This window comes from Megalopta genalis, chromosome 15 (genome assembly GCF_051020955.1).
Source record: "Megalopta genalis isolate 19385.01 chromosome 15, iyMegGena1_principal, whole genome shotgun sequence".
In the NCBI taxonomy this organism is placed as follows: domain Eukaryota; kingdom Metazoa; phylum Arthropoda; class Insecta; order Hymenoptera; family Halictidae; genus Megalopta; species Megalopta genalis.
In genome coordinates, this window is record NC_135027.1 from 7,235,456 (window position 1) to 7,249,497 (window position 14,042).

Sequence of the window (14,042 nt, forward strand, 5' to 3'; positions counted from 1 at the left end):
TTTGGTAGGTGGAATAATTTATTGTGAATCGACTTATCGCGACATGATTAAAAGAGAGAGGCGAATGCGAATTAAGTTCGTCCGGGCGGCGCGCGATTCGCTTCGCTTCGCGTCCCGCGTCTCGCGTCTCGCATCGGCTTCGAACGAACTCGAAAAGCATTCAGAAAGTTTGATTACCCCGCACCAACCGAGCATCCCGTGGCGAGAAAGCTGTTCGAGAGTATTCGCGATCGGCGACGAAGATTGACCCGGGCCCCTTGATCGCGCACGTTCGTTTGAAAAAGCTCGCAAAAAGAGAGGAGAGCTCGATCGCGTGCGCCAGCTCCATGCGAATTACGTTCCCGAGCAAGCTTGTTTCCTTCGGCGTGGCAGCTCATCTCCAGAACGTATTACACGGTATAAATTAACCACGTCTGAAAAATCGCCCTCAAAGGGAGACCTTTCGCTTCCGCAGAATTTTTCGTCGAAAACTGAATCCCGGTTACCGTCAACTTTCCACCCTCGTCTTCCTTAATCCTTCTCTTGGCACTACGCTGGCCAATCAATTTCTTCCTCGGGCAGACCTCGATCGGCATTCCATCAGAAGCCGCGAATACGACTTTCGATCGCCAGACGTAATTTCCGCTCTCCGTTGTTCCGAATCTTTGGTAATTTGAACCGACTGGTAATCGTGTCCCCGATCGTCACGTGTAGACCGTGGATTTTTACATGAGCGGCAAAACTAACGAGGCGCAAGTCGGCGAATTTAAGATCATCGAATTTCCAGACAGCTTTCAGATAGCTACGTGCCGACGTCCAAGAGTCTTCGAAGTGAACAAATAACCCAGCCAATTTGTAACATTTCGTCTGCGAAAATATCGGAACGTTAGAACTACAAGCTACATCTTTATGCGTCCGCAAAAATAAGAATTTTTCACTCGGAAATTCTCTCTGGGAAAGTGTTCTAAAAACCATACACCTCGGGCAGATTAAAAAATGACGGAACCGCCATTGGACGAAGCTAAGTGGAGCCAAGTTAAGCTGAGTTAAACCAAGCCGGACCGGGCTAAATAAGCTAGGTTATTTATTAAACCTCTTCGCAACCGAAATAGAGAATTTCGAGAAACTCGAAACGAAGGTACGACTGCGACGGGAAACTCGAAGATTCACCGAACTCTCGAACTTTCCCGAAATTCGACGATAAATCTGCGAGACCCGGCACGCGACCGAGCCAGTCCGAAACGGCACCAGAACGTCCCCAGTGATTTCTAGCGGCACGATAAACCATGTTACGAGGGATCGTGACAGTAAAAGCGCGAATCACCGACTTCCGTTCCGGCGACGGGCTCTAATCGCGTAATAGTAGAGAAGCCTAACGATCGATAAGATCCTCCGAGGAAGGGTCAGTTTTCCCCGAGGGGTGTGTGTGCTACGAAACTGTCTCGCCAGGTGCCCGGTTCCTCAGCGTGATCCTCCCGGCACAAAGGAACTTCCGTTACTTGGCTTCCGGCAGATTGGTCGCTAAAACCCTGAACCCGTTCTGATCGGCGACGTAATGGACCTGTTGTAACACGCCGTTCGGGTCGATGTAACTGTAAGCACCTCTGGTGGTCCCGTCCAGGGACCTGGACTCCGTCTTCGCGCTCGAATCGCCGGCGTACGTGTAATCGTATTGGCCCAATGAGTCCTGGGTGTGATGAAGAGCGCTATGCAAAAGCCGGTACGGCAGAACTGGCAGCACGTAAGAGGCTGGAAGAGGTGCCGCCTTTTGAATTCCATCCAAGGACACCAGTTTTCCGATTTCCAACGAGTTCACGCGCAACTCTTCGGGCTTTTGCTGTCCTAGAGTCGACGAAGCTGGGAACTTCGCCAGACTCGGGTCCGGTTTCGGGACTTCGATCTTCTCTGCTTCGGCTTGAGACAGTAGATACGGGTTCTTCGAGGTCTGTGAAGATGGATTGATTCTCGGTGAGTTGGCGACTTTAAGGTTGGAAGTTTGAAACTAATGGTTCGTTGAGATTTTTGTTTCAGTGGCTTGTTTGAAAGTTGAAGGACAGAAGATCGTCTTTGAGCATTTAATAGAGGAGAACCGAATAATGCGGAATGAACGATTTGTTTGCGATAAGCATGATTAACAAATAAATTTCTGTTAGGTAGTAAATTTAGTGGTGCTTATTGCAGGTTGTGTTGACTGATTAGTTGATTTGGAGGTATCTGCTCTTCAAGTTATTTAGAACTTGGTCAGGGTTGAAAAATGTATTGCAGAAGAACCAAATGATGCAATGTTAAAGCAACTTTTTACATTGTATTTCTATTGTATACAAGTTATATAGAACTAGATCGGGGTTAAAAAATGTATTGCAGAAGAACCAAATGATGCAGTGTTAAAGCAACTTTTTACATTGTATTTCTATTGTATACAAGTTATATAGAACTAGATCGGGGTTAAAAAATGTATTGCAGAAGAACCAAATGATGCAGTGTTAAAGCAACTTTTTACATTGTATTTCTATTGTATACAAGTTATATAGAACTAGATCGGGGTTATAAAAAATGTATTGCAGAAGAACCAAATGATTCAGAGTTAGAGCAACTTTTTATACTGTATTTATATTGTACACAAGTCATAGTCGGGGTTAAAAAATGTATTGCAGAAGAACCAAAAGATGCAGAGTTAGAGCAACTTTTTACACTGCACTTATATCGTATACAATTATTTGTTGTATACTAAATTTAATGGTTTTTTGTTACATTTAACTGGACTAGTTAATTTAAAGGTATCACGTCTTCGAATTATACAAGCCAAAGCCATCTTGGTAAATTTCTTACAACAGAACTAAATGTTGCAAAGTTAAAAAATTTTTAAAAATTCATTTCAGCTTACTTAAATATTATGTAGAAATTTTTGCGTTACATTCAACGGTATTTATTATAAATAAATTTAGATGATACCTATGCAGTGTTTAACTTACCGCGATTTCTCGGACAGCCAAGTTCTTCTCGTCGTCTTTCCTCAAGTGTGAGAAACTGTAATACGGCGGTATAATGTTGTACGATAAAATATTCGATTGATAGTTGGCTTGCTCTCTCAGCCGGGATTTCTGCAGCTCTTCGAGGTGGCTCTTCTTCGCGGCCGCCACTTCCGGCGTGTCCTGAACCTCCTGGAGATCGTTTTTCGGCGGTTGCGGCAAATTGCTAGCGCTCACTCTGAATCCGTTTTGGTCGTCCGCCGTGTATGTCACTGTTTGCAGTATTCCGTTTGCGTCGATGTACGAGTAACCTGAATTAGGATAAAAATTTATTTAATTTAAATCTGTGTACATTATTCTATTTATCTTAAAAATACCAATTCTTCGAGGTTTAGTATTTTAGAATTAACTCGTTGAACTCAATCTGTAAGACATTACAGCACTTTACATATCCACAAATTCCTTAAAGTCGATAGTCTACTAATTAATTAATAATTTAATTAAGGGTTGCTATATATAAGTAACAAGGATAAGTCGACTGCGTTTTTGTAGAAAAATGAGATTATTATTTGCGCGACAAAAGACGGAAAATTTGGTACAGTTAAGAATTTAATTATTCTATCGCTGATTCCGACGAAACGTTCAAGCGTTCCTTTTCCCCTGAATCGTCCTGTAGACGGGTAACGGTACTCGTCGCGTTAAAAGCCACGCGTATACAGCAACGAGCCTATGCAACGTTCTAAAGAATAGCAGATGGGCCCTTTGCCTGGGCGTTTGTTGCGTCATCGATCATCGTTTCAAAAGTAATCACTCGCGAACGTAGGCCGCGGTGTCTGTCGCGTGATGTTCAGGAAAGGAATGTATGCCATTCATGCTTTTACGAGTCATCAGGCAGAAATGCTGCTTACAAACGTACCTGCCAATTGTTAATGAAGACGCACATTACTCTCCCACGTGGGGACTGATATTCAAATCGGCGCTAAACTCTGTGCGCACGTCTAATACTATTTTTAATGCGCGCCATCAATCTAATATTTAAAACTAAATATCAATATTTTCGAGCCATGATTCTTGTTCGTTGGAACATTTATCATTCTTGACCAAGCATAAATTTTGTGACGAATAATATGATACGCGATGAATAGTATTGTGATAAATATTATATTATTTTTTAAGAAAATTCGATGATTCGAATCAATTAATCTCTCTGTTTCATTAATATATTATTTATTCTATTAGCATATCGATTCATCAATTTGTTCCGGTTCAGTGAGAACGTTCTCAATTTGGTATAAATTGATTGAAAATTACAATTCGATCGAAGCATCGTAAAATTCGATCACGACTGTTGAAATCTAGTAACGCAGTAATTTTTCAGTGCCATGGCGAAACGTGTTTATCACTAAATCCAGTAAATTCGATTCTCCCTGTTCCGCTAGAAGCGGAGATTAATCTACGATCGAATTACACTTCAATCTACAGTTTCGACAGAAGTTTAAAATAGCTCTCTGCGCAAGCTTAAAAGCACGAACAGCTTATTGTTTTCTTAAGCAGTCGAATTAATTTCAACTTGACCTCAAATTTTCGCTGTTCCATACTCTGCAGACTAACAAAGAGCAACCCTTTGCGCTCGAAGAATTTCCCAGATCAGCTGTCAACAACATAAACGTATTCATCCTTGAAACAATAACTATCGCTTCAGATAAGAACAATAAGAACAATAATACAACTTTAGTAATAATAACTCTATCTAATCAGTTAACTGTTGCAATTTCTTCGAAAAGTGTGTAAATTACTGTAATTATATTGTACGTGTTTGATTTTCTTATATACTTTGTTTAAATACAACAATTTTTCATAAAATATACAATTTAATCAAAAATATCAGAGTGTGCTGTTTTTGACGAATAAAGAAATTGCAACATTTTGCAATTCGACAAAAACAACTAAAACTAGTTAGATAAAATTTGGTACGAATTTGTAACGATACAGATCATACGAAACAGAAATTTATAGTTTTTAAAATAAAAAAAGGTATCACAATAATCAACAGTCTTGTTACGCGCCTGAACGAGAAAATCCGTATTCAAAGGGTTGAAGTCGCAAAAGTCGCTAGATTCTTTTTGAATCGAGAAAAGCAACCGGAGAATCAGAGGAGGTGAACAACTGCGAGAACTTACCGCCCCGTGTAATTCCATTCAGACTGGATTCCGATTTAGCCTGATGAGGCCCAGTGAACGAGTAATGATATCCTCCGGATCCGTCCTGTATGTGGAACTGGCGTAATGGTGTTACAGGTCCCAGGGGGCTCAGCCAAACATTCGCGATCGGTGTAGCGAAACTTTGCCCGAGGAACAGGCCAAATAGAATTCTCTGCGAAGGAAAACGCATCCTTGATTCCATCTGCTACCGCAGTTGCCAACAGTGTTCTCCTGAACATGCAACTTTTCCATACTTCATTCGCTGAACGAGTCAATCTAATATCGAACATTGGATCGCGAACTTGCCGACAACGAAACTAAAGTAAAAAATTCTCTCTTTTTCTTTTCTTTTATTTTTATATTTTCAATACTTCAACGGGTCGAACGCTTTATGTTGGAAAGAAAAAATAGGAAGTAGTGACAGTTGAGCAGACAAGTATGAGTGAAGTGACAACTGAAGTGAAGTACTCACTGCGATATACGAATAGTACTCATTTTTAATCATTTCATAAAATTTTATTCATTTCGCAGTTTATTATGGTTTACGGGCATTTTTTAAGAGTTTATTGCAGTTTTCATGGCTATTTTTGAAGAGTTTACTGTTGTTCGTGAACATTTTCTATGACTTCATTGAGATTCGTTTCCAGCGCATCATTATTTATAAAAAAGTTTTCTGATTCAGTTAGAAAGGAACAGAAGTTAAAGAAAAATGTATTTCATCTTGTAATCATTTCGATCAATTAAAGGGGATGTAAGGATATTGTTCGATTCCTCTGTCTTCATTATTTCGTATTTCTCATAGTCAATTTTATCATAATTGTATACAATTCTTTGTCTACTTATTTTTCGAGATATCTCTTTATTAAATAAAAATAGATTTAAGTTTGACACTAGAAACAAATGGGCATAAAAAATGGCAGGTCCGTGCTGCCTTGTAAGAACATCGAGACTTATTTAAATTAATATATTCAATCATTTAACACAATAATAAAGTAAAAGAGGCCCGAAACTTATCGTTTTCAATAAGCCATCAGTTCTAGTATTAAAATGGCCCTCGTTCAAGGATTAACAATCATCTGAGGAAATTCAAACTGGGCTTACAGGTGTATTAAGATCGAAGTTTCAGTGAAAGCTCTGACAAAATTGGGAAATAACTGTGCAAAGGTTTAATTGAAAGTGCACGCAAGATCGTTCTGTTCAAACGGGGTATCGAGCCGTGGCAAACGCGGCCCGACAACGAAATTTTAGCAATTTACACCTGACCTATTTTCCACGGGAATCGAATTCTATCGAATCAAACGAAAAGTCCCCAGGATGCTCTGTGTGCCGTGGAAACTTCCGGCTCGACGGGCACTACCTTCGATATTTAGCTTGGCGAACGAAGATTTGCCCCGATACTTCATCATTGTGGAAGTGTTTGACCGAATCTGGGGGCCCGAGGGGCTATTCGAAAGCGCCGTCAGAAACTCGACACGCGATTTTACCGCCGGAAAGTGCCGGTATAGATTCCGGCAGATCGTTCGATCCTCGTTATTAGCGTGGAAACTATGATCCATTGACTTCCGCGACCGCGAAATTGAACTTTCGTTAATTCGGTTATCGTTAGTTAGCCGCGATACGGCTTGCCGGAAACTTAAACAGTGTCTGAGACACTTCGCAAAACGCTGTGCGAACTGTATATTATAATGCTTGAATCCCCCAGTCGCCCCTCGAGCGTGCAAACTATCGTTGCCAACTGATATCGCTGTCGTTTGACGAAGCTGAACAAACTGCGGATCCTTTGATTTGCTTAACAAACCGGAAAATCAATGGAGATTGTTATTTTGTTGTACGCCGATCGTTTAATCATCCCTTGAACATAGAACAATTATGATTAGACGTATTGCAATGCCAATTATTTTATTACACATCGCGCACCAACCATTTTTCTACGTAGAAATCATCGTCGAAGATTGGATAATTGAAAAAACGTCAATTGTCTTCGCTGTATTACATGAAGATAGTTCATATTATGACTGCAATGATTGTTATCGTAACAGTGACACAAATATTTCTGTCCGAGTATTTTTTTTTTAATATTCACGAATGAGACAATGTTCAAAAGATCTCAATTGTTCTCCAAGAATATCATTGTTAAGTTATTAAGTAAATTATTAAGTTAAAGCTGGCTTAAAGTTAAGTTTCACAATTAAGTTTCACAATCAACCGTGATCTATTTGATCGAAACGATTGAATCACCTTTTGGAATTACATTAACACGAATTTCACTGATCATGTAATTCACAGATGTCTGCCAAATAAATCGTAGGAGTAGAATATTGAACGAAACAAAGACGAACGTCAAAGAATTGCGATCGTATTAAAGGATCGAACATTTTAACAGATCTCTGTGTACACGCAAGAAGTGTTGGAATCGAGTAGAAATTTATTGACATCGCTCAGAACTTTCCGATCCTTCTACAACAACGAATTTTATTTCGTTTCCGATTGTTCCGGTCGAATTGAGCCGAGCACAAACGTTTCCAGCGTGGAAACGGCGATGTAAATTTCGGACGCGAAACAATGCAGTCTTCGTCGCAGCCATAGAATCACGAAAATGATCCGTGACCTATTGTGCAGCGCGGCCGGAAAATCAAGCTTTCGTTGATTCAATTATCGATAGTTAGCAACGATACCGACTTGTTGAAAAGTTAAATGATGTTCGAGCATTTCACGGAACCGTTTACCGGCATTAATAAGGCGTCTCGCGCGAAACTTCGACGAACTACCCGGAGAGCACCGAGAAGTTGCAGGCTTCCGGAGATTATTTTGCGGATCATTCCGGATCGCCGCTTCCACCGGATCAAGGGAAACACCTCGGCAACCCACGGAAACCCGCAATTTTCTTCGCGTGGTTGCCGTACATTTTTCGAACATCCATTAAATCAAACGCCGCAACCGCCAGTCTACCGTACAGTTCTACAATCCCACAAACCTTTTACCTTGAATTGCTATTCACGTACTTTACTACAATCTAGAGAAGTTACAAGTGCCCGAGGAACTTCGTTTTCTGGCCAATATCATTCTTAACCCCTTGCACTATGATTTCTTTCACAGCTACCTCGAATAACGCCCCTTTATCCTTAACAATTTCTCTAGTAGAATTAGATAACTTTTGTTTCTTGGACGTATTATTCTTAGATTTTCAAAAGGAATTTTTTGAAAATGAAGATTTTAAAAGGGACGAGCAATATTCCTATTCAATACATACGTAATCCGTATGAAATTTTTGTCACAAGTCTGACTAGTTGAGACAGTGTAAGGGGGTGAAGACTTTAATTTTAAGCAATTTTATGGGGTGAAGGTCTTCCATATAATCTTCCGAGACTTCAGAGATGCTTTTCGATTAACGACAGCATTGAAAGGAGATAGGAAATTGTTAAGAAATCGGCAAGATATTGTCCAAGTAAATTTAGTTTACTACAGATTGTGACAAAAATAAGTAACATATAATCTGAACAAGTTTAATTTAATATACGTTGTCAAGAAAATGAGTAACGCATAATCCGAATATGTTTAATTCAGTACACATTGTCAAGTGAATGAGTAACGCATGATTGAAGTAAGCTTAATTCGACACACGTCATCAAGAGAACGAATAACACGCGATCTAAGCAAGTTCAATTTAATAGAAATCACCGAGGAAACGAATAATACACGATGTAAGTAGATTTAATTCATCGTACATCGCGAAGAGAATGAATAACACACGATCTAAGCAAATCTGATTCGTCAAGCAATGTAAAAGATAGTTAGTCCCAACAGAAAAATTCCCTTTTTCGAACCGGGACAAAGGTGATCAATCAGCTCCGGAAACCATCGAAGCCATTCAAATCGCAACGAATTCGTGCGCCGGAAGGGTAAAACTGTTCAGCAGAAAAGTTTGCGCGCGCGTTGCTGCTTCGAGGGCGTTAATGAGAGTCCTCAGAGGCCGGGTCTGCCCTCTTGATAGGCAAACTGTAATATGCAGTTAGATATAATTGTAATAGGGCGAAGCAGACGCGGCACTTTAAAACTTCCAAGTTCGGCGCAGCAGAAGCAGTGAAAAGGAGAGAAAGAGGGAGAGCGAGAGAGAGAAAGGGAGAGAGAGAGAAGCTGGCCCGCGAGGACTAATTGAGATTGCATCCGCGAGCTGCTTCGTAAAACTTGAAAATTAGATGACAACCGTGACGAGCGCAGATTAAACTTCCCTTATTTGCGCTCGGTGCCCGCGTACACTCTTAGGCCGGTCTTTACAAGCGCGTCTTCCGTCCCCAAAGCGCTGTGTCGCAAACTACTTTCAAATTACGAATTTCGCACCATTCATATTCGAGATTAACCTTTCATATAGCAGAGCCTCGTTTCAAGTCCCCTCTGGCCAACGGAACCGACTGCTGCACGATCTCAAAGTTCCTTCCGGCGAATGAATTAATTATCATTGTTGCTGCTATAATTATTTGCCAATTTCGCGGAACTCGTGATTCCCCGGCCTTTCACGGACCGTCGAAGTCTTCGACCGCGCAATCGGATACGCGTTGCTCGAGCTGCAATTTAATCTAGCTCCCTCGGGAATTAAAACGGTGATCGATTAGACTCTTGTCTTTAGCGTGGAGTTTAACACTAGATTCACGGAGCACAAAAACCAGCTGTTTTATATTAATTTATAAAAGTAACGATAAGACATTTATGCTGACTTTTAACGAGCGTTATTGCAACACTTGCCGTAAGTAACATATAAATTGAATGAATAACTCATGAATGTATCTTTACGATATGAATAATCGGAAATTAAAAAATTCCTTCCGTGAATCTAATGTTAACTTTTTATCGAATGATAGTTAAATAATGCGACTGGAGAACGATGGCTACTCCACATACATCTTGTAGCCTAACATATCAAAGTTTGCTTTGACAATTCTCACTGAAACTTCGTTCTTTTAATACCGATGCTGTAAACTCACGATTTCGAAGTCAACATTTGTGCAGGGGATCTTAAATGTCGAAAATTGAAAGCTGGGAAGAATTTTCACGTTGAGTTAAATTCGTATGCATAAGAATTGCTAGAAATACGAGCGCGGTATGATCGAATATTGTTCCATTTTGCTTTTTTCTTGACTATAATTAGTTCTAGTTGCTAAATAGAGAAGATCGGATTGTGTCCGAGTACAAAAGTATAAGCTCGCAAGCTTCGCTGTCTAGTTACGACAAACTTTGAGCCTGTAAGCTTGAGGAACCTTAAGGGTTTAATCATTGGATGTGCTAAGCTGCTAAACTCAGATTATGATTACACTGCCTTCCGAGCGACGAAGAGGATAACTCTGAGTGCAAAACTTCTAGAACACATTTAGCATTAAAGGAACTCATTACCAAGCAACACTACAAAGCTGTACAATTTTTATAAACACACCGTTGCTCCAAAGTTTCAGCGGGACCCTATCTTATTAACCCCTTTCGCTCGTGTTAGACTCGTTACGAAGATTTAGAACGTAATCCACTAAATGTAGACGTTATTGGCGTATTTTAAATCGAAATCCAACTCTACTCTTCTACTGTCGATATTTAAACGTCAAAGTAGAGACTGTCTTATAAATAGCAATATAATATTATGACTGACATAAAGACTGGACATAAGGACAGAAGGACAGAAAGGTAGAAGGACAGAAGGGCAGAAGGATAGAAAGACAGAAGGGCATAAAGACATAAGAACACAAGAACAAAAGGACATAAGAACTCGTAAAGGAATTAATTTGTGACGAAGTCCTGATCAACGCAGTCGTGGAAGAAATCGTGCCGCGAGCATAAAAATGTCCAAAAAGTAAATCGTTTAACACTTTGACTGGCATATCGACAACCTTCAAATTATATAAAATCATTTTATTTACGAATATATTCGCGCATTTTGTGAAATTAAAATACCATAGAGACATAATGAATTAGCGTAAAAATTGGTGAAAGTGTTAAAAAGCGAATTATACTTCAGCTTTGTTAATCTGGCAATCCTAAAGCACTCGAAGATAAGAAGAAAGCTAGCATGATGTCGAAAAAATTTCTAAACGTAGGCGTCAAAAAATTATCGATTGTTCGTAGTTACACGCGCGTATAAAGAAACTTGTTCGTTCGTTGCTTAGAAAGAACGAAATTGAATGCAGCAGGAAGACGAAGACGAAGAAGAAGATGCAGAAGATGCAGAAGAAGAAGAAGAAGAAGAAGAAGATGATGATGAAGAAGAAGAAGAAGAGGATGAAGAAGACGGGTAAAAGCCGAGTCACTCACGAGTATCATGTTGTACCGGCCGGTCTAGCACTGGACACGTTGGCTCGTCGATCTTCCTCGGACTTTTCACGAGTTTTTCCTTCCCGGCTGCCGGATAATCCCGGTAAGGCTCGGCTAACGGTTATGAGAGTGTGAGCTCTTCGAGGCATCCTCTTATATAGCAGCCCGGTGGTGGATATGCCCGGTGCACTTACGAGGCGTCCCCACCAGTGGTCGCCTGGTGTACCGGGGCCCTACGGGGCCCTATGGCGCACCGCGAGGCCCTCGGTGCACGGCCAGAACTGGCGAGGATCACAAATCACCCCGAGTTCGATTTCCAGGCCGATAAATCAATGTTTATTGGCCGCGGTACGAGCCGTCGATCTCGCGCGCATTCCGCCGCACATCCGACCGGGGATGTTATCGTTCGCTTCCTCTCGACCCTTTTGCCTTCTTCGATTCCTCGTCATTTCGGGCCCACGAAGGCACCTACCTCCAACAATTGACACGTTTCGATCGTTCGACGATTTTTTAAATCGTTCGGAGAACCTGCGCGCAAATGACCGCGAGATTGTAGGATGTTGAATGTTAATGATACGTTGTTACTTTAAGGTAAAAGGGTTTTGGTAACCGGAAGTTGATGCTGGGAACGCTGAGATGTAAGACAAAATTTATTCTTCAATGGAGTTTTAAATTATATTGATTACTTAAGCTTAGAACGATCTCCTGGGGTTGCTGGTGATCCCACAAAATTTTTCATTTGTCTGAAAACATGTACATAAATATTAAAACATTAGGGTTATATATTATATAACCTATAATACATGACAGACATTACTAATATATAATGTGTTAAATATAGTATACTACAATGCAACCCTACAATGTTACTTTGCTACGCCGAAAAATAGAAAGGGGTTGATCTAGGATTAATAAGCATTTGATTCAGTTTTATTGGTATTAAATTGTTCCTTTTGAATACGATGATTTTTTTTTTAATAACCAGAAGTTGATGTTAGAAGTACCAACAGGAACGTTACTCAAGTTTACCAAGCATAAAACAATAATTCTTAAATAAATATGTATAACCAACAGTCTCCAAAAATTCTACAAAGAGATATGCAAAATAAACAAATGGAAGTGAAAATACTCGAGGCTTTCCAGAAACAGTTTTTTCGACCGCCATCTTAGGTCTCCGACCTTGAAGATCAGTTGTGCCGCCATGTTGGATCCACGGTGATTTTTAAGAAATGAATTCGAATGCTCCAGAATTTGATCGGTATTTTCCGCAACGATCTCCCATTGAATCCAAATCGGAGCCCGTATAACATTCATGATCCCGTCAAAATGGCGCCCGAGGCTGCCGCCACCTGTATAACAATCCACCACTGTCTTTATTGTTGCTAGGGTCAATCGTCGGCGAGGAAAGGCAGAATCGAGTGGCTCCGCGTAACCAACAATGCCATAGTCGGTATAGATCGTTTCTCAACGTGCCCCACCTTAGCCTTCAGTCCCACATCATCCAGTGCTCGTGCCCCTTCTGCCGTGGGGCCCTAAAAGGGTCAGTCTTCAGCGGCGTGCACTGTCTGCAACAATCTTCTCAATATTTTTCTCGACCCTCCGCGAACTTCCCTTTCTTAGACCGCCGGTGGAAAATTCTTTGCCAACTTTTACAGTGCCTTTGCACAACCCGTTCCAGGATAAATGGCGCCTCCTCTTTGACCACGAACACAATGAAATAATCATAAATTGAAGCCAAGAAAGTAATTGCGATTGTTAGATTAAATCCGATGCGAACCTCGATGTGAAAACTCGCCTGAATTCTATTTGAAATGTTATAAAACTTTGTAAACTAATTTGATCTCTTTAGTGTGTATCCTGTAAGACGTGTTTTTTCAAAATCCGACATTGTCTACGGAACATAATTTATTGATTTCAAGTGTAAAGTAAAAACACATGGAGTAAATGGAGTAAATAATGATGGAGTAAATGTATAGTAAGTTCTGAGGTAATTATGCTTCACAAACTCGGATGAATGCGACCATTTCCCACCGATAATTTCTTTCACGTACAAAGTTAAAAGCGAAGCTAGCAAATAAATTGGCAATGCCCAATAATCAGCGTACAAGGACCATCCTGCAAATAAAGCTTGCAGCAAACTATACTAAGCTCTGTGACTTCAATACCTGACAAATCTGACGACCACGTATCCATTTTCAATCTGGTACTTCCTCACGTTTTAACACTTAGCCAACCGAACGTGGAGATCTCCCCGTTTTAAATTCAGTCGGTTGACGACCGAATGGATGATTAATGATAAATTAAAAATGATTGCTTAATTTCATTAAGATTTGCAAGAGGTACGAATGCTGAAGAGAGAGAGAGAGAGAGAGAGAGAGAGAGAGAGAGAGAGAGAAGTAATCGATGCCATATAAGTTTGCTTCATAATTTTTGTTTAATCGAACGAAACATCTTAATTTTATGACAATTTTTGTGGTTTCTAGCGCGGTCGTGGTAGTGTTAAAATCCGAAACAAAGCTAGTAAGCCCGTGGTCAATTTTAGCTTACACTCCTCTTCAGGTCGCGCGTCGGCCAGCCGCTTCTAAGCCTGGGCCCTAAAAGG

General features: G+C 40.5%; 1 protein-coding gene across 1 annotated transcript; it reads right to left on the reverse strand.

Annotated features, from left to right (window-relative positions):
- CPR16 (cuticular protein 16) lies at window positions 1–11,598 on the reverse strand. Its single transcript, XM_033468883.2, has 4 exons — window positions 11,441–11,598; window positions 5,129–5,321; window positions 2,952–3,259; window positions 1–1,924 (listed from the first exon to the last, which is right to left on the reverse strand). Exons 1-4 carry the CDS (start codon window positions 11,447–11,449, stop codon window positions 1,475–1,477), a joined length of 960 nt encoding a protein of 319 aa, XP_033324774.1. The 5' UTR covers window positions 11,450–11,598; the 3' UTR covers window positions 1–1,474.
- Window positions 11,599–14,042: the final 2,444 nt, after the last annotated feature.